The sequence below is a fragment of the Carlito syrichta genome, unplaced genomic scaffold (assembly GCF_000164805.1).
Source record: "Carlito syrichta isolate Samal-C Ts95f unplaced genomic scaffold, Tarsius_syrichta-2.0.1 Scaffold305246, whole genome shotgun sequence".
Classification (NCBI taxonomy): domain Eukaryota; kingdom Metazoa; phylum Chordata; class Mammalia; order Primates; family Tarsiidae; genus Carlito; species Carlito syrichta.
Window position 1 is genome coordinate 32,174 of NW_007249342.1, and position 21,763 is coordinate 53,936.

At 35.3% G+C, this 21,763-nt stretch overlaps 1 protein-coding gene across 1 annotated transcript in view; it reads right to left on the reverse strand.

The window, feature by feature from the left end:
- Nucleotides 1–21,763, reverse strand: part of LOC103263744 (axonemal dynein light chain domain-containing protein 1-like) — a gene marked incomplete at its 3' end in the record, with an annotated part of 56,467 nt that overhangs the window by 26,587 nt on the left and 8,117 nt on the right. Inside the window, exons 4-7 of the mRNA XM_008061417.1 lie at nt 12,527–12,647; nt 5,016–5,117; nt 3,686–3,849; nt 2,125–2,200 (exon numbers count right to left, since the gene is read on the reverse strand). Of these exons, the coding sequence (XP_008059608.1) occupies nt 2,125–2,200; nt 3,686–3,849; nt 5,016–5,117; nt 12,527–12,647 (463 nt within the window). The remainder of the gene's footprint in view (nt 1–2,124; nt 2,201–3,685; nt 3,850–5,015; nt 5,118–12,526; nt 12,648–21,763) is intronic.

The window sequence follows — 21,763 nt, forward strand, 5'->3', positions numbered from 1 at the left end:
TCCACAAAGGTTAACTCCAAATGGATCAGAGACCTAAATGTAAAACCTCAAACCATAAGAACCTTAGAAAATGAAGGACATACCCTCATGGAAATCAGAACTGGCATCCAATTCCTGAACAAAACCCGAAACCCACAGGTCATAAGAGAGAAGATAGACAAGTGAGACCTTATTAAACTGACAAGTTTCTGCAAAGCCAAAGAAACCATCAAGAGAGCAGGGAGACAGCCTACAGACTGGGAAAAAGTATTTGCCAACACCAGGTTTGACAAAGGCTTAACATCTTGGATCTACAAGGAATTCAAACGTGCTGAAAAGGAAAAAACAAACAACCCCATTATAAAATGGGCAAAAGATATGAACAGACACTTCACAAAGGAAGACATCTGAGCAGCCAACAGACACATGAAGAAATGTCCAACCTCACTAAACATCAGGGAGATGCAAATCAAAAACTACACTGAGATACCACCTAACTCCAGTCAGAATGACAATTATCAACAACTCAAAAAATAACAGCTGCTGGAAAGGGTGTGGCGAAAAGGGAACACTTCTACACTGTTGGTGGGAGTGAAAACTAGTGCAACCTCTGTGGAAAGCAGTGTGGCGATTCCTAAAAGCTCTAAATATCAACCTCCCATATGACCCCACAATCCCCCTACTGGGAATATATCCTGAAGAACTCAAATCACTCTATTAAAAAGATACCTGCACACGTATGTTTATCGCAGCATTGTTCACAATAGCAAGAACCTGGAAGCAACAATGCTGCCCATCTAAAGAGGACTGGATTAAAAAAATGTGGTACATATACATGACGGAATACTACACAGCCATAAAAAAGAACAAAATCATGAATTTCGCAGCAACCTGGATGGAACTAGAGTCTATAATACTGAGTGACCTCTCACAGAAACAAGATCAGAGTATCACATGTTTTCACTCATATAATGAACCTTTAACATCCAATGTAATACTATAAGGAAATGACTGACAGTAGTGGGAAACTATGGGGGGGAGGGAGATGGGATTAACGGTAGCAAATATCTGTCTGGGGACGGGGAAACATCTCTTATCAACAGGGTGCCTGAATGAAATGTATTTGTATACCTAACCCTTAGCTGTACCCCACAAAACCATAATAAAAAATATTGATTACTGATAAAAAAAAAGTATTTCAATGCCATATTATATATTTTCCTTTGTTTCTTGGGATCTGATAAGATTTCATTAGGTCTTGAGTTTGATATTCACTTTGAAAGTATTTCAATGTCATATATTTTCCTTTATCAGAGTAGTATAACATTACAGAATTTTGATTAATGAAACCTATTTTCAAAGCTCAAACTCTTTTAAAAAGATGTTATTAATGGATAAATAAAATGTGGTATATACATAAGAGGGAATATTATTCAGCCATCAAAAGGAAGAAAATTCTGAGACATGCTACCACACGGATGAACCTTGAGGACACCATGCTGAGGGAAATAGGTCAGTTATAAAAGCAAAATATTGTATGATTCCACTTATATTAGTCAAATTCAAAAATGAAAAGTAGAATAATTGTTGCCAGAAGCTAGGGATAGGCAGAAATGGGGAGTTATAGTTTAATGGGTTCAGAATTTCAGTTTGGGAGAACGAAAAATTTCTGGAAATAAAAGGTGATGATAGTTGAAAAACATCGTGAATGTACTTAATACTAAACTGTACTTAAAAATGGTTAAAATGATAAATGTTGTGTCATATATATTTTACCACAATAAAAAGTTACTAATTTTAAAAGTCTGATTTGTCCTTAAAATAAAAGCCAGATATAGGAGAGGCACAAATATTATTTATGTCTCATAGTTAGACAAGAGAATCAAACCACCCTGGCTGCCACCCAAATAGCTTTTCCTAATTTATTCTCTAGCAACCTAATTTTATTTGACCCAAAAAACTGAAATAGAACTGAAAATATTTAAGCATATGTTTAGAATCTCCTGTGGTCTTACTGTTTTCCTTGTCTTTCATAAACCTTAATATAGCATTTTTAAAGGATGAGATGTGACTCCGTTGTAGGTCAGGAGTGTCAAGTAACAACAAGTACTTTGACTACCAAAGATGTTTATTAGAAAGCCTTACCTTCTGCCACTGCTTGAAATCTGAAATAATTAAGTTAACTATATTCTCCTTATTAGGGGGTACAGTGTCTTTTTCACTGAAAGAAGAAAAAAGAAAGGGCTCAGAACAAGGTAAAAACAAAGAGAATCATGTCCACACACTAAACAATTAATATTATGTTTCTCCTCAGTAATTCTCAAGCATGCCTTCCAGGTCCAGGCCTTCTCCCCATAGGTATTTATCTTTAAATTTATAAATATGAATTTAGATTTTAATCAGACCTGAGCATCCAAGTTACAGGGTCATGGGCCACAACAGCACTTTTTAAAAGGGGTGGTCTCTGGGTCTTGGGAATTTAAAGCTAGATCATCATGAGAAGAATTTCTATTTAATACAGCTGTCAAAGCAATATTTACATAGAAAGATTATTGAGTAATTAAGACACAAAATTTAGGTCAGGAGTCCTAACTTCAACAGTGACCTTCAATTTCTCTAAAAGTGCAAGCTATTGATAAAGAAGCTCCTGAAGAGAAAGAGGAGAACTATGAACACCTGTGCTTCTGCCCAGTTAAGAGTCAACAAATAATAGAAATGGGCACGTGGCAGCAGCAACCAGCTTAGAGATGTACCAGCTTCAACTTTCAGAACTTCCAAATCTACTAATTGGGAAACATTTTAGAGAGTATGAACAACTGAAACCATTATTCTCAATTTGAAATGGAAATGGTACCTAAATGTGTCTTCTCAACAGACAAAGCATCTTAAAGTTTAAAAAAACCTTAGTTGGCTCAAGCCTGTAATCCTAGCACATTGGGAGACTAAGGTGAGTGAATAGCCTGAGCCCGCAGTTCGAAAACAGCCTGAGCAACTTGGCAAAACCTAATCTCTCCAATAAAAATAAAAAAATTAGCCAGGCATAGCAGCATGCACCTGTAGTTTCAGCTACTTGGAAGGCTGAGGCAGAAGGTAGACACTGGGGTGGCTGTGAGTGTGCCACTGCACTACAGCCTGGGTGACAGAATGAGACTCCAACTCAAACAAAACAAAACAAACCTTAGAAATATCTAATCCAGCCAGTCTCCAAAGTATAGATTTCTACTAACCTTGGCTGTGATTTAGTCATCTGGTCTCTACTTAACTACTTTATTAACCGCTTCTTTCATTGTCAGATTTCTGTAATCATTACAAAGTATGATATCCAATCAAAATCAATTTGCTTATAACTGCCACCTATCAGCATTACTCTTTGCACATGAATTTGCAAATGGATCCAGATACTCAAGTTTGCCAAGAGCAATAAAATAAATGATTTTATCTTAAGAAGAGAGAAAATAAAATGAGTTAGACTTAAATGGACAGCAGCAGCTGGGCAGGGTAATCAAGATGATCCCTGGCACTAGAAACCACAAGACTATTCAAGGTCTTTAGCAGAATTGTGTCCTTGTAGGAACTGCTGGTTATCTCCCCAAAATCGATGCTAGAGTAATTACAAGGTGAAAGAGAGAAAAGAATAGAGAGAATTGTACTGAGTTATCAGACATGATAAAGTACAATCAGAAAAATAAGATTCTTGGTGACCCACTTGTTATTTTCAAAGAACTGCTGCCATTTGATAAGGCCATCTTTAATAATTTGCAATGTCTCTTTTGTAGACTCTTCACTTTCTTCTACCTCCTGTTTAAATTTATTCATTAAGTCTCTCCATTTTTGTGTCAATTTCTGCAATACTGCAAGGTCTTCAGTATCCTAGATAAAATGCAAGGAATCAAAAAAGGTATCCATTTATCCATGTAAAAAATATTCACTAACATATACCAGGCCATTATTAATATTTTAATACTAGAGAAACACATAGGAAATGGATTTTAAAAATTGAAAAGATGTTCCTTTTTTCAAAATATCATCAGCGACACTACTACACAGTTCAGCTGGCTATGAATTTTCCATGATACATAGAGTATTAGGGACAAGATAATTTTCCTTTGCAACATGAACCCTGCTATCTCATAGGACTTTCAGGGGAGTAGTGTGGTAATGAAAAGAATAGGGACAAAAACCAGACAAAACTAAATATGAGTCCTAGCTATTACTGGCTTTGTAACCTTAGGCAACATTATTTAATCTACTTAAGATTAACTTTTATTGTCCATAAAATAAAGACCCTAGTACCTATACCACAGAAGTGTTTTAAGAGTTAAATGAAATGACAAGTGTAAATGACTTAACTCATAGAAACACACTAAATGTCAGTTCCTTCTTTTCTCCCTAGTGTGCTCAATGAATTTTTCCATAAAATTACATAGAATGCATTAATAGTGCAACTATTGGTGGGGTTTCAGTGGCTCAGTCCAGCACTTTGGGAGGTTGAGGCAAGTGGATTGCCTGAGCCCACAGGTTCAAGACCAGCCTGGGCAACTTGGCGAGACCTCATCTCTACAGTAAATCAAAAATTAGCCGGGTGTGGTAGCATGTGCCTGTAGTTCTGGCAACTTGGAAGGTTGAGGTGGAAGGATCACTGGAGCCCAGCAGGTTGATGCTGGGGTGGCCGTGAGTGTGCCACTGCACTCCAGCCTAGGCAATGGAGTGAGACTCCAATTCAAAAAAAAAGGTCATTACTATTTCAATAAACACAGTTATTTATTTCTTTACTTTAAGCATTAGTAAACAGAATCATAATTCTATGAATAACTTTGTAGTGTTATTAACTTAGATAAAATGCTTTAATTAAGATAGAAATCATATAAGGAAATAAAAGCCTGTATTCACCTTTTCTTGATTTTTAATTCTGCCCACAATAAAGCACAAATATAAACTATATTTTAAAATCTATAAATTTAGCAAAGATTTGTTGTAGTCTCAACCCTCAACATTTGAAGTCTTTTCTCCCAAAACTTAAGAAAATTAAACTTTACCTTGTTTGACAGCAGTATGATGAAATGCTTAGTGTATTTATTCCAGGCTTTTTCATTAAGATAAAGTCTTTTAGCCAGTATGACTCTATTTCTTTCAATTACCTATAAAAATAGTATACTATAATCAGGAACCTAAAACATTAACAAGCCACTATAATTTATTACAGTGATTGCACGTATCAACTTTTCATTAGATCATTAACTGAACCAACATTTCTCTTTTTTTTTTTCCTTTTTTTATACAAATCCTTGTGTCGAGGGCTGACTTTCAATAGATCACAGCAAGGGAGCTGCTCTGCTACATACAAAACCCTGACCCAGAAGTAGGCCATCTACTAATGGTTTAGCACCAGGTTCTCCACGAAAGTGCAGTGCATGATGGGCGAGGGGGTGGCCGTCTTTCCAGTTGCACCTGTGTGCAAGACGAGGGGATCTCTGTATCAGACCCATCCTGATGTGTGGCGGGATGCCCCCGCAATAGAAATCAACATTTCTTATTTAAATCATTAACTAATATGAATTGCAAATTCACATTTTCTAAAACTACTGAATTAGAATCAAATTGAAATAATAGCATACAGCAGCAGTTCTCAAAAAATGTGACCTCAAAATTTCTTTACACTAAAAAATTATTGAGGACTCCAAAATGTTTTTATTTATATGAACCATATCCATTGATATTTACTGTATTGGAAATTAAGCTAAAATCATTTAAAATACATTTTAATTAATTTAAACATTAATAAGCCTATTATATTTTAACACAAATAGTATTTTTATGAAAAATAATAATTTTTTTTTAAAGATGAAAAGAGTATTATTAGTTTGAATTTTACAAATCTCTCCATTGTCTGTCTTAAAAGAATAAAGCTGGATTCTCCCATTGGCTTTTGCATTCAATCTGTTGAAATATCCCATGTCATGTAATTGAATGGCAAATAACATCTTAGTATTATAATGAAAACAGTTTTGACCTCATGAAGCTCCTGGAAGAGTCTCATGAACTCCTAGGGGGTCCCCAGGCCACACTTTGAGAACAACTGATATAATAAATAAATTGTATAGTCATTTAATGTATTATTCTTCTAGATACTATGGATACAGTCATGAACAAAAGAAATAAAATCCTATTTTCAGGGAGTTAATATAGCCATCACTTTAATGTAGAAGGGATTTTAGGGAAGATCTACCACAAAGCTCATCAATGTAAAGTACTCTTCTACAGATACTTCTACCATGGATCAGTTCTCTACTGTTTAAATATTTCCAGTGCAAGGGTACTCACTTATCTTCTTTTTCTCCTACTAAACATGCTAAACATACCTAGTTCAAATTTGTTTCTACATAGTATATTTACTGCCATGATTGCTTCCTCTGAATATGTCGATGTCCTCTTAAAATTTTTGCATCAGGGCCAGGCACAGTTGTTCACGCCTATAATCCCACCACTCTGGGAGGCCAAGGCAGGAGGATTGTTTGAGCCCAGGAGTTTGAGACCAGCCTAGGTAACATAGAAAGACCTTGTCTCTACAAAAAATAAAAATAAAAAAAGTAGCCAGGTGTAGTGGCACACACCTGTAGACCTAGCTTCTCAGACGGCTAAGGCAGAGGGATCACCTGAGCACAGGAGTTTGAAGCTCCAGTGAGCCATGGTCATACCACTGCAGTCCAGCCTGGGTGACAGAGTAACTCCAACTCAAAAAAAAAAAAAGAAATACATAGACTCATTAGATACTATTATAAACTACTATATGTCAACAAATCAGAAAATCTAGAATAAATGAATAAATTCCTGAAGACAAACAACCTACCAAGATTGAACATAGAAGAAATAGAAAATCTCAATAAAGCTATAATGAGTAATGAAACTGAAGCTGTAATAAAAAGTCTCCCATCAAAGAAAAGCCCAGGACCTTATGGCTCCACTGCTGAATTATCTCAAATATTTAAAAAGGAACTAATACCAATTCTACTCAAACTCTTCAGAAAATAATTGAAGAGGAGGGAATACTTACAAATTCATTCTACAAGGCCACCATAAGCCTGATACCAAAATGAGACAAGGACACAACAAAAAAAGAAACTACAGGTCAATATCATGGGTGCACATAGATTCAAAATGCTCAACAAAGTATTAGCAAACCAAATTCAACAATATGTTTAAAAAGATCACTCAGCATGATCAAATGGGATTCATTCCAGGGATGTAAGGATAGTTAAATATGTGAAAATCAATAAATGTAGTAAAAACAAAAACCGTATAATCCTCCCAATAAATGCAGAAAAGCATTCAATAAAATTCAACATTCCTTTGTGATAAACAACTCTCATTAAACTTGATAAAGAAGCATACTTCAAAATAATAAATGTCACGTATGACAAACATACTGAATGGAAAAAAAACTGAAGGCCTTTCCTCTAAGAACTGGAACAAGAAAAGGAAGTCTTACTAATATTGCACATGCTCTGTGCAACACAGTACTGGAAGTCTATGATTTCCAGTCAACATAGTATTAAAATAGCAACTAGGCAAGGGAAATAAAGGACATCCAAACTGGAAAGAAAGAAGTCAAACTATTCTTGTTCACAAATGACACGATCTTATACTTAGAAAAACCAACAGACTCTATTAGAACTGATTAACAAATTCAATAAATTTCCAGGACACAAAATCAACATCTAAAAATCGGTAGCATTTATTAATATATATGCCAAGAGCAAGCATTTTGGAGAAGAAATTCAGGAAGCAAAACACAATAGCTACAAAGAATGTAAAATACCTAAGAATCAATTTAACCAGAGAAGTAAAAAAATCTACACAAGGAACACTATAAAACTGATGAAAAAATTGAAGAAGACACAAAAATTGAAAATATATTCCATGTCCATGGATTGGAAGAGCTAACATTGTTAAAGGCAATACCAACCAAAGCAATTTGCAGATTCAATGCAATTTTCATCAAAATACCCATAACATTCTTCACAGAAAAGAAAAATCCTAAAATCTATATGGAATCACAAATAGCCACAGCAATCCTGAGCAAAAAGAACTAAGCTAGAGGCATCACACTACCTGACTTCAAATTTTACTTCAAAGCTATAGTAAACCAATCATAATGGTACTGGCATAAAAACAGAGATATAAGCCAATGGAATAGAATCCAGAATCCAGATATAAAACCACGCATTTACAGCCAACTTATCTTCAACAAAGATGCCAAGAACATACAACAAGGAAAGTATAGTCCCTTCTATAAATAGTGCTGAAAAAACTGGATAACCATATGCAGAAGAAACTCTACCCTTATCTCTCACCATATACAAAAATCAAATCAAAATGGATTAAAGATGTACGTCTAAGACCTGAAAATATTAAACTCCCAAAAGAAAACATTGGGGAAATGCTCAAGGACATTGACCTGGGCAAAGATATTCTGTGTACCACCACAAAAGCACAAGCAACCAAAGCTAAAAATTGACAAATGGGATTACATCAAGTTAGCAAAGGAAACAATCAACAGAGTGAAAAGTCAACCCACAGAATAGGAGAAAATATTTGGAAACTAACCATCTGACAAGAGAGCAATAACCAGAGTATAAAGGAGCTCAAACAACTCAATAACAAAAACCCAAATAATCTGATTTAAAACTGGGCAAAAGATTTGAATAGACATTTCTCAAAAGAAGACACACAAATGACCAATGGATAGGTGAAAAAACCTTCAACACCACCAATCATAAAAGAAATGAAAAATCAAAACTACAATGAGATATGATCTCACCCCAGTTAAAATGGCTTATATCAAAAAGATAAGCAATAAAAGATGCTGAAGAGGATGTGGAGAAAGGGGAACTGCTCTGTGAAAGGGCCATATATGAAAAGTGGTCTCCAAATGCTGAAGGATACCAGAAACAAAAACAAGGTAGGCAAATCCAGTTTGTTGGTAAAAGGTGTTTTATTGGTAGGAACTTACAGATGGAAGCATGATCTTGGACAACCACAAAACAGTGGTATATCTCTACAATGTTACTCCCCAGACACAAGATTTATATACCATAGGGAAAGGGCACACATGCTCTGTGCAACACAATTAAAGGCAACCCTCCAGAACAAACAAGACTGCTATATACATCATAAACTATAATTTGTGTGAAAACATTAAACTTGCTTTGTTCTTACACTAAGGACAGTAAATAAGGAAAGAATCAGGAGGTATTCACAGCACTGGCGCTAATCAGAAGTCGCTTTTTTCTCCATAGGAACCCTCGTATACTGTTGGTGGGAATATAAATCAATACGGCCACTATGGAGAACAGTATGAAGAGTCTATAAAAAGCTAAAAATAGAACTAACATATGACCCAGCAATTCCACTACTAAATATATAGCCAAAAGAAAGGAAATCAATATGTTGAAAAGATATCTGTACTCCCATGTTTATTACAGCACTATTCACAATAGCCAAAATATGTGACCTAAATGACTATCAACAGATGACTGAATAATGAAAACATAGTATATAGACACAATGGATTTTTAAGCCAAAAAAATGAATAAAATTTTGTTATTTTCAGCAACATGATGGAACCTGTTAAGTAAAACAAGACAAATATCACAAGTTCTCACTCATATATAGGCACTAACAAAGTAGATCACATAAAGATAGAGGGTAGATTGGTAGTTATCAGAGGCCTGGAAGGGTGAAGGAGGGAGAGGGGAAATGTGACAAAGACAGTTTAATGTGTATAAACACACAATTTGACAGAAAAATGAAAACCTTGTATTAATAGTCAGTAGGGTGACTCCAGCTTACAGCAATCTATTATACATTCCAAAATAGCTAGAAGAGAATAATTCAAATGTATCTACTATAAAGAAAAGACAAGTATTTAAGGTGATGGATATCCTAAGTACAATGATTTGATCTATACAAATTATATTAATGTATAAACTATCACATGTACCCTGAAAAAGAAAAAGTACATCAGGTTGGACACCAGAGGCTCACACCTGTAATCCCAGCACTTTGGGAGGCAGAGCTAAGAGGACTGCCTGGGTCCAGAAGTTCAAGACCAGCTTGGGCAACTTGGCAAGATCTCATCTCTACAAGAAATCAGAAAATTAGCTGGGCATGGTGGCATGCACCTGTAGTTCCAACTACTTAGAAGACTGAGGCAAGGAAGTACCACCTGAGCCCAGCAGGTCAAGGCTGAAGTAGCTGTGAATGTGCCACTGCACTCCAGCCTGAGCTGGAGACTCTGACTCAAAAAAGAAAGAAAAGAAAGTATATCAATGGCGGTCTACTTGGATGGATTAGGGGTAATGTGAAGTGGATGCTAAATGTATGAAGTTTTTTTTAAGGATGGTAAAAATCTTTCAAACTGATTGTGATGAATAGCTCTGTGAATGTGCTAAAAACCATAGAATTCTATGTTTTAACTTTAATTGGTGAACTTATGGTATTTGAATTATGTCAGTAAAGCTACTATTTAAAAAAAATTCTCATACTTCATTCTAATATGTTTATTGCTTCTTTATTTTTACATTTAAATATTTAATCCCTTCTGAGATTTACATTTTTAATGTAATTTTTAATAGAGATCTAAATTTTCTAACAGTTGGGTAACCAATTGTGCCAATCTAATTTGAATATCCCATATATACATGTCTATTTCTGAACTTTCGATTATGTTCTTTTGTATTTGTATATTCTAATTCAAGTACTATATTCTCAGTTGCTTTGACTTTATAATACATTTTGATGTCTAGAGGTATGAGTTATGTCTTATTAATCTTCTTTTAAAATGTTTTATTATTCTCTTATTCAGCTTCTTCCAGGTAAGTTTCATAATCAACTTGCCAAGTTCTTAAAAATAAAATAGTTATTGAGAGTTTGAATGGAATTACATTGAATTTACAGATTAATTTGGATAGAACTGACATCTAAACACTACTGATTATTCTTCTCAACCCATGATATGTAATATAGCTTTCCTTTTAGTTTTCTTTTAAGTACTTTAGTATAGTTTTCGAGATTTCAAAAATATAAGCCTTATCATTTCTTAAGTTTATTCCCTCTTTGCATTTCTAATTGCTTATTACTTGTATATATGTAATCTAGGTTGTCTTGTATACTTGTCTTTATCCAATTACTTTATTAAAGGCTAGTTAAAATAATCTTGAAATAGATTTTTTTTCTAGTTTTCTGGATACATAATTGCATCATCAGCAAATAACAGTGGTTTTTGTGGCTTCCTTCCAGTAGTTATACCTCTTGATTTTATTTGAACTTCATTACTGAATTAGGGTTTCTAGTGATAGCAAAACTTCCTTCTCCTTTCTTGAATGAAAATACTTCTAGCATGTCTCCAGTAATGCTCTAGATTTCTTTTCTTTTCTTTTCTTTCTTTCTTTATTTTTTTTGAGTTGGAGTCTCACTCCATCATCCAAGCTGGAGTGCAGTGGCATGCTCACTGCCACCCCAGCATCAACCTGCTGGGCGGCTCAGGTGATCCTTCCGCCTCAGTCTTCCAAGTAGCCGGAACTACAGGTACACACTACCACCCCTGGCTAATATTTTGATTTATTGTAGAGATGAAGTCTCACCAAGTTGCCCAGGCTGTTCTCAAACCCGTGGGCTGAGGCAATCCTCTCACCTCGGCCTCCCAAAGTGCTGGGATTACAGGTGTGAGCCACCATGCCCGGCCTAGATTTCTAAAAATTACCTCAGCCAAGCAAATGAAGTTTTCTAAATAAACAAGCCTTGATTCCACCATCCAGTGTATTAACCTCTCTCTATCTTTGGACATATGCACACTTTGACAGAGACACTTTCTACATTTTCATCCAAATGATTGACAAGGTACTATAATAGAGCAGGACTGATAATGAACTCTAATATAGATGTGTTATTGCAGTATATCTCCATGGAGAACCCTATGACCTGCTACCAGTGGACCACTGACCAATATATCTGAACCAATTTTTAATCTGTTGAGGGTCAAAATTCACTGTTTATACCTATAAGTCCTAGATGTCAAAATAGGTAACCAACAAGTAAACAATTTAGGAATATAGAATAGTGTGGGACTTTGCTATTCATCAATTCATTTGTCTTCTTGTGTAACAAGGTAACAGAATCAGAGTGTGAAATCCCGTAATCCAAATACAATTACATTATGTGAAAAAATAAGAAATTTATTTTATTAGCATAAATTAAAGTTAATTTTTTTAACATGTTTCCAAACAACAGAAAAAGAATTCTTGCTCATACTTCATAGGTTCTGGTGGAAAAGATCTAATTGTGTAATAGCCAGGCATCTCCCCATAACAAAAAAAAAAAAAGGAAGAAGAAAATTAACTTTCCCTTGTCAAGGCCTACAAAAGCTATATTATTCATCAATAAACATACATCTTAATTTTTTTAGGTCTTTCTCTAGATAATTGAAAAATCATAAAATAAATCTTTAGCCAAAAAAAGAAGTTTGAGTTGTGAATTCAGATGAACCAACCTTTAGGGACAATTCATATGTGGCTGAGCTCCAGATATCTCGTTCTGCCATTAACTGTTTAATATCATTCTCCATCCTTTCTCTTTGTAATGTATATAAGTCATGGTATTCTTCTACAATTCTATTTTAAAAGTAAGAAAGAGCTATATAGACACATTTTAAAAAAGAAATTTATTCTAAAATAGGTAATATATTCTTTTAAAACTCATCCTAAGGTAATTATGGTATAATTGCTGAATATGTTGATAGCACATATACAGTAAAATAGGATAAAAACATTCACATTCTATTTATAACTATTACAATCTTTTTATTTTTAATTGATTGAAGTCTCACTCTGTCACTCAGGCTGGAGTGCATTGGCATGCTCATGGCCACTGCAGCCTCAACCTGCTGGGCTCAGGCGATTCTTTTGCCTCAGCCTTCCAAGTACCTGGAACTATACGCATGCGCCATCACACCCAGTTAATTTTTCTTGATTTTTTGTAGAGATGAGGTCTCGCCAAGTTGCCCAGGTTGGTCTCAAACCCCTGGGTTCAGGCAATTCTCTCATCTCAGCCACCCAAAGTGCTGGGATTATAAGTGTGAGGCACCACACAAGGCTTTATTCTTTTCTTCATTCACTAGCATTTTGACAACATGACATTCCAGTGGTATAATAACACTTACCTAATGAAATATTCAGAATACAAATAAAAATAACCTAATAGTTTTATTGTTAATCTTCTTTGGTCATAGACTCAGGAATCTTTATTAAAGGTACAATGACCAATAATTGAGAGTCACTAAAATTTAAAATCATATACAATTAGTACAAGTTACAGAAAATTCTCTCCCAACCACTCAAAATCTTAAGTATAATTAAGCAGCTTTTTCTTAACCATTATTTCTTTATATGAACCAGAACATACCTCTTCCTTCTCATTTACATTGAAGCTTCTCTTAATATTAAAAGGCTTTTTGAGGTAAATACAAACACTGAAGTTATAAAATGACAAGTAGCATTTTACAAATCTTTTGACACACTCTCTCCCAAGGGCTGTTAACTTTGTGATAAGAATTAAAAGCCAGTGATGTAGAATTCTTCTAGTCTTAGCAAAAGCCAGGAACCACCACATCAGTTCTTAAAGTCTCTTCCTACTTGGAGTTTTCCATTTGTTCAAAATAATTGAGGAAAATTAACACAAGTGAACACACATATAAAATTTCATTCAGCTCTATCTTTAAGATTTGTGCACTTTACTGTCTAAAACTTAGATTTTAATTTTTTTAGTAGATCTTAATTTCAAAAACAGAATTCATGACCCTGATTTATAACAGCTAAAGCAAAAATCTAGAAACAATCTTAACATCCAACAATAAGGGATTGGTTAGATAAAAATATGATGTCATTCTATAATAAAAACTCTGCAGCTAATTAAAGATCATATTCTAAATTCTTTGGGTTCATGGAAAAATTCTTCATGTTATAATATAAAATTAAAAAGCCTGGGCCAGGCTCAGTGGCTCAGCCTGTAATCACAGTGCTTTGAGAGGCCAAGGCGAGTGGATTGCCTGAGCCAGTGGATTCCAGACCAGCCTAGGCAACTTGGTGAGACCTCGACTCTACAATAAATCAAAAATTAGCCAGGCATGATATCGTGCACCTGTAGTTCTGGCTCTTTGGAAGGCTGAGGCGGCAGAATTGTTGGAGCCCAGCAGGTTGATGATGGGGTGGCCATGAGTGTACCACTGCACTCCAGCCTGGGCGATGGAGTGAGACTCCAACTCAAAAAATAATAATAAAAGCCCAAATGATAAAATTATATATTGCTTGATCTCATTTCTACAAAACACATACACACACACACACACACACACACACTCATAGAGAAAGTCCTAGCCAGAGTAAGAGAAAGAAATAAAGGGCATCTAGATTAGAAAGAAGTTAAATTGTCCCTATTTGCAGACAACATGATCTTATATATAGATAAAAGCTCCACCAGAAACGTCTTAGGACTGATATAAAAATTCAGTAAATAGGCAGTATACTAAATTAACATACACAAATGCATAGTGTTTCTAAACACTAACATGAACTAGCAGAAAAATAAATCAGGAAAGCAATTCTATTTATAAAGCTATCCAAGAAATATCTAGGAATTAAATTAACCAATGATGTGAAAAATCTCTATAAGGAAAACAACAAAAGCTGATGAAAGAAATTGAAGAGGACACTAACAAATAGACATCCCATACTCAATGGATTAAAACAATTAATATCATTAAAATGAGCATACTGCCAAAAGCAATCTACATAATTCAATGTAATCCCTATCAAAATACCAACATCATTTTTCACAGAAATATAAACAACATTCTGAAATTCCTATGGAACCCAAAAAAGAGCCCAAATAGCCAAAGCAATCATGAGCAAAAAGAACAAAAGCTGGAGTCATTACACTACCCAACTTCAAAATTTATTACAAGACTATTGTATCCAAATCAGCATGATATTGGTATAAAAATAGTTAAATAGATCAATGAAACAAAATAGAGATTCCAGAAATAAATCCACGTATTTACAGCTAACTGATCTTTGAGAAAAGGCACTAAGAACATATATTGAGGAAAGGACACCCTCTTCAGTAAATGGTGCTGGGAAAATTGGGTAGCCATGTGCAGAAGAATGAAACTGAATTCCCAGCCTGGGAAAGACAGTAAATGTAACAGCCTAAACTACAAAACTACTAAAAGAAAACAGGGAAAATTCTTCAAGCCTTTGGTCTAGGCAAAGATTTTATGGTTAAGACCTCAGAAGCACAGACCAGACCAAAACCAAATGGGACATTAAATTTAAAAACTGCACAGCAAAGGAAATAATCAATATAGTGTAGTCATTATACATTCTATTCATGGAACAACAAATACTCATATGTACTCAATATTTTTAAAAATTGAAGAGAACACCAAAAATATTTGCAAACTCCTCATTTGACAAGGGAGCAATATCTAGAATGTACAAGGAAATCAAACAGCTCAACAGTAAAAAGAGAAAGAAAAAAGAAACAAAACAAATAATCCCATTAAAAAGTAGGCAAAGGACATGAACAGACATTTCCCAAAAGAAGACATACAAATGACTAACAGGTATTTGAAAAATGTTCAACATCATTATCAGGAAAATGCGAATCAAAACCACAATAAGATATCATCTACCCCAATTAGAATGGCTATTTTTAAAAAGACAAAAAATAACAGATGCTGGTAAGGATGCAGAGAAAACAGAACTCTTATACACTGTTGATGGGAATGTAAATTTGTACTGCCACTGTAGAAAACAGTAAAGATATCTTGCAAAACTAAAAATAGAACCACCTTTTGATCTGCAATCTCACTATTAGGTATCTATCCAAAGGAAAAGAAATCAGCATATTAAAAGAGATACCTTTACTCCCCTGTTTATTGCAGCAAAATAGCCAAAACAGGAAATCAATCTAAATGTCCATCAATGGATGAATTTTTTAAAAAGATATATATATGTACACAATGGAATACTACTTGGTCATAAAAAAAGAACGAACTAATGTCATTTGCAGCAACAACAGATGGAACTGGAGGTCATTATATTAAGTGAACATAGCCAGGCACAGAAAGGCAAATATCGCATGTACTCATTCACATGTACGAGCTAAAAAAGTAGAAGACAGTATTATAGATACCAGAGGCTGGGAAGGATGTGTGGATGGGGAGGGAGGGTTTGAAGAAGAAAGATATAAGTTCTAATGTTCAATAGCAGACTATGGTGACTATAGTTAGCAACAATGTATTGTTTAATTTAAAGTAGCTAGAACAGAGGATTTGAAATGCTCCCAACACAAATAACAAATACTCTAGGTGATAAAAGCCCTAAATACTCTAACTTGATCATTACATATTCTCTGCATGTAACAAATACTCTCATGTACCAAATATTTTTAAAAATTGAAGAAGACACCAAAAAATAAAAAGACATCCCATGTTGATAGACTGGAAGAATTGATACTGTTAAAATAACCATGGGGGCGGGTTTTAAAAAATAAATAAATAACCATACTACCCAAAGCAATCTACAGATTCAATTCAATCCTTATCAAAATACTAATGACATTCTTCAAAGAATTTTTTTTTTAATCCTTAAATTTAGCTGGGCTCAGTGGTTCAGCCTGTAATCCTAGCACTTTGGGAAGCCAAGGCGAGTGAATTGCCTGAGCTTTCGGGTTCCAGACCAGCCCAGGCAATTGGCAAGACCTTGTCTCTACAATAAATAAAAAATTATCCAGGCGTGGTGGCGCGCACTTGTAGTTCCGGCAACTTTGAAGGCTGAGGTGAAAGGATCGCTAGAGCCCAGCGGGTCGACGCTAGGGTGACCATGAGTGTGCCACTGCATTCTAGCCTGGGTGATGGAGTGAGACTCCAACTCAAAAAAAAAAAGAAAAAGAAAAAGAAAGAAAGAAATCCTTAAATTCATATGGAATCACAAAAGACCCTGAATACCTACAGCAATCCTGAGCAAAAAGAACAAAGCTGACGGCATCATACTACCAAACTACAAAATATACTACAAAGTAATAGCAACCCAAATAGTACTGGCATAAAAACAGACATATAGAGCAATGGAACTGAATAGAACCCAGAAATAAGTCCACATATTTATAGCTGACTAATTTTTTTTTTTGAGTTGGAGTCTCACTCTATTGCCCAGGCTGGAGTGCAGTGGCACACTCACAGCCACCCCAGCGTGGATTTGCTGGGCTCCTATGATCCTTCCGCCTCAGCCTTCGGAGTAGCTGGAACTACAGACACGTGCTACCACGCCCAGCTATATATTATAATTATTATTACTTTTTAATTGTAGAGATGAGGTCTCGCCAAGTTGCCCAGGCTGGTCTCGAACCTCTGGGTTCAGGTAATTCCCTTACCTCAGCCTCCCAAAATGCTGGGATTACAGGCCTGAGCCACCGCGCCCGGTGTGAGCTAATTTTTGACAAAGGCACCAAAAAGATTCATTGAGGAAGGGACAATCTCTTTAATTAGTCATGCTGGGAAAAAGAACATTCATATATAGAAAAATAAAACTAGACTTCTAATTCTCATCATATACAAAAATAAACTCAAAATACATCAATGACTTATATGTAAAACCCAGAACTATGAAAGTACTATGAGAAAATAGGGGGGACATTGGACTAGGGAAAGATTTTTATGGAGAAGTCAAAAGCACAGACAAACAAGCAAAAATAGACAAATGAAATTATACCAACTTAAAAAGCTTCTGCACAGCAGAGTAATCAACAGAGTGAAGAGACAAACTCCAGAACGAAAGAAAATATTTGCAAACTAACAATTCAACAAAGGATTAATATCCAGAATATACAAGGGACCCAAACAAGTTAACAGACAAAAACAACAACAACAACAACAAATTATCTGATTTTAAAATGGGCAAATGAGGCAAACAAACATCTCTCAAAAGAAGACATACAAATGGCTAATAGGTATATTAAAAAGTGCTCATCATCAATGATCACCAAAGAAATACAAATCAAAACTACAATGAGATATCATTCCACCCCATTTTAAGATGACTATTACTAAAAAGAAAAAATAATTCTGGCAAGGATATAGAGAAGAAGAAATTTATACACTGTTGGTGGGAGCATAAATTAGTAGAGTCATTACAACAAATGATATGGAGGTTTCTCAAAAAACTAAAAACAGAACTACCATAAAATCCAGTCATAGCACTACTATGCTTTCCAGAGGAAAGGAAATCAATATGTCAAAGAAACAGCCGCACTCCCATGTTTATTGAAGCACTATTCACAACAGTCAAGATAAGTAATCAACCTAATGTCCACTAACAGATGAATGAATAATGAAAATGTGGTATACAAACATCATGGAATACCATTTGGCAATTTTTAAAAATTCTGTCATTCACAGTAACACAGAAGATCTGGAAAGACATTGTGTTAAGTGAAATAAGCAAGGCATAGAAAGATAAATACCACATGTCATTCATATGTGGAAGCTACAAAAGTTGATCTCACAGGAGTAGATTGTAGAATATTGTTACTAGAGGCAGGGAATAGGGAGTTGTCAAAAGTTTAGTAAACAAATTCAAAAGTACAGCTAGATAGTAGAAATATCTAGTGTTCTATAGCACCATAACATGGATATAGTTAATAGCAGCTTACTGCATATTTTCAAGTAACTAGAATAGTGGATTCTGTATGTTCTCAACATAAAAAATGATAACTATTTGAGGTTATAGATATGCTAATTACTCTGATATGATCATTGTACATTGTGTACATAATCAAAATATCACACTGTAACTTATAAATATGCACAATTATGTGTCAGTTAAAAATAATAATAACAAAAACTAAGAAAAAGTAAATACAAAAATAAAAATATCAAAATATTAATGGTAGCTAACTCTAGAAGAAATAATTATGGATGTTTTTATACTCAACTTACGCGTTTCCATATTTTCCAGATTTTCAATAAAATAATCAGTTATTATGAGAAAAAAGTATTACTAAAAAATCCTAGTCACAAATGAAAATGAAGCATCCCAACTCAGAACCAACAATTATAAGGAAAACAAGATTGACTTTTCCCTTTCTCTCTCTTCCTCTCTGATTTTAGAAAATGTTTTGTTCTTATAATGGACATAACACACACAAAAAATCTAGTTCATATTTTAATTCATTCAACAAATATCTGCTTAATGCCTGCCAAGAGTTTCTTACCCTGCCAAACTAAGCTTCATAAAAAAGGAAAGATAAAAGATTTCCCAGACAAGCAATTGCTAAGGGAATTTATCATCAACAGACCAGTTCAACAAGATATCCTAAGGGATTTCTAAACATGGCAACAAAAGGATGATAGTTCCTACCACAAAAACACATGTAAGCACTTAGCCCACAGACCCTGTAAAGCAAACACACAACCAAGACTACAAAGCAACTAGCTAACACTGACAGGACCAAAACCCCATATATCAATATTAACCTTTAATATCAGTGAACTGAGGGCATGCCTGTGCCATCCACTGCCACCACTGCCAATACTCAAGTGCACTGTCTGGGGGCCTAGGGATCAACCCACTGTACCCACTACAGCCAGCAACTGTGTGCACCATAAAGGGGCCTGAGGACAGGTCCACACTCTTTCTGCCACCACTGCCATGCACATTGTCCAGGAGGCAAGGAATTGACCTGTTCCACCTGTTACCACCAGCACCCACATGTACCATCCAGGGGCCTGAGGACAGGTTCACCCAACCCACTGTCACCTCTGCCAGCACCTGCACACATCATCCAGGGGACTAGGGATAGATCCACCCCAACCACCACTGATGGCATCCATACACATCTTCCAGGGCCTAGGGATGAGTCTGTATCACTCACTGCTGCTGCTTACATGTACTTTCCACGGACCTGCAGATAGGCCTACCTGCCTACTGCCACCACTACTTGCACTCGCTTGTATGCACCAGTTGTTTGCCCAGGGATTGATCTACCAGGTCCCCTCTGCCACACTCACAGCTTGAGGGGTTACAGGCTTGAGCTACCATGCCCAGCCTACGCTTGCTTTTGTATAGCCCATGCACTAAGAATTTTACATTTTTAGTATTTTATCATTTTACTTTTTATATTTTTAGTGGTTAGAAAAATCAATAGAATAATTTATATGACAGATAAAAATTTTATGAACTTCAAATTTCAATGTTAATAAAGCTTTGTTGGAACACAGCCATGTTAACATATCCTTGACTACTTTTGTACTACAATGGCACACATTACAAAGGGAGACTTGAAAAGTTGCATTAGATACCATATCACACTATCTGGCCCTTTACAAAAAAGATTTGTTAACTCCTGAAATAGAATAAAAACATTAAGATTACAATAGAGTCACTAAAATCTAAAAAAAATCCAGACTCATTTACACTATTAATTTGAAAAATGCAAACAAAAGCCAGATACCTTTTCAGACCCAGCAGACTGATAAAAGATATGGGAAAAGCAAGCTCTCATTCACTGATGTTCGGGCACAGCCATGTTGTGGAAAATTTTGGTAACATCTAGCAAGGGCAAGGCTATACATAGTCTGTGACCCAGTGATTCCACTTTTAGGCATACATCCCTGGAAAGTTATCATACAAGAAGACATTTACAAGATGGATATTATAATAGTGCCTGAAGTTTGTATATGTAAAGAACACAGCACAGTGCCTGACATATAATAAATTTTCCTTAATAAATGTTAGGTATTGTTATTTTATAATTATTAATTGAAAAATCCATTCCTGGCTGAGCACGGTGGCTCAGCCTGTAATTCCAGCACTTTGGGAGGCAAGGTGAGAGGACTGCCTGAGCCCGGGGGTTCAAAACCAACCTGTGCAACTTGGTGAGACCTCGTTTCTACAATAAATCACAAAAACTAGCCGGGTATGGTGGCATGTGTCCAGCTACTTGGAAGGCTGAGGCAGAAGGATCACCTAAGCCCAGCGGGTCAAGGCTGCAGTGGCCATGAGCATGCCACTGCACTCCAGTCTGGGCGACAAGAGTGAGACTCCAACTCAAAAAAAAGAAAAGAAAAATCCATTCCTAAGGAACGGATGCCTAAATTATGATTTAGTAATGCGACTTAATATTATATAACAGCAAAAAATTAATTTGTTCTATATGCCTCATAGTAGACAGATCTCAAAAGAATAATATTTAGTTGGTAAAAGCAAATTTTGAAAATATATGAAACAACAGTATTTTTGATATATAAATATGTAGTAAAATATAAAAATATAGATAGAAAAATTACATAAAAACTACTGAATAGTGATTAACTCTGGAGACAGAAAAAGGAGACTGGAGATGTGTTTGTGTGTGTGTGTGTGTGTGTGTGTGTGTGTGTGTGTGTGTGTGTGTAACAATCTTCTTCCCTTGCCTCCTCGGATAAAGTTAACCATTTTTGACTTTATAAGTTCTTTCCATTCTTTACTTATCCTTTCTTCCTACCAATGTATTTCTGTTTTCACCTTCACACTTTCTAGTTTAGTTAGGTTTGAGTTTTAGTTTCTTGATTGCCAAGCCTTTTCTCTCACCAAGTCTTTAAACAGCTGCTTCTAATTCATAGATCATTTTTCCCTCTTCTTTTTTTTTAAATTTTTAATTTTAAAGATGTGGGGTACATTTCAGGGTTAGG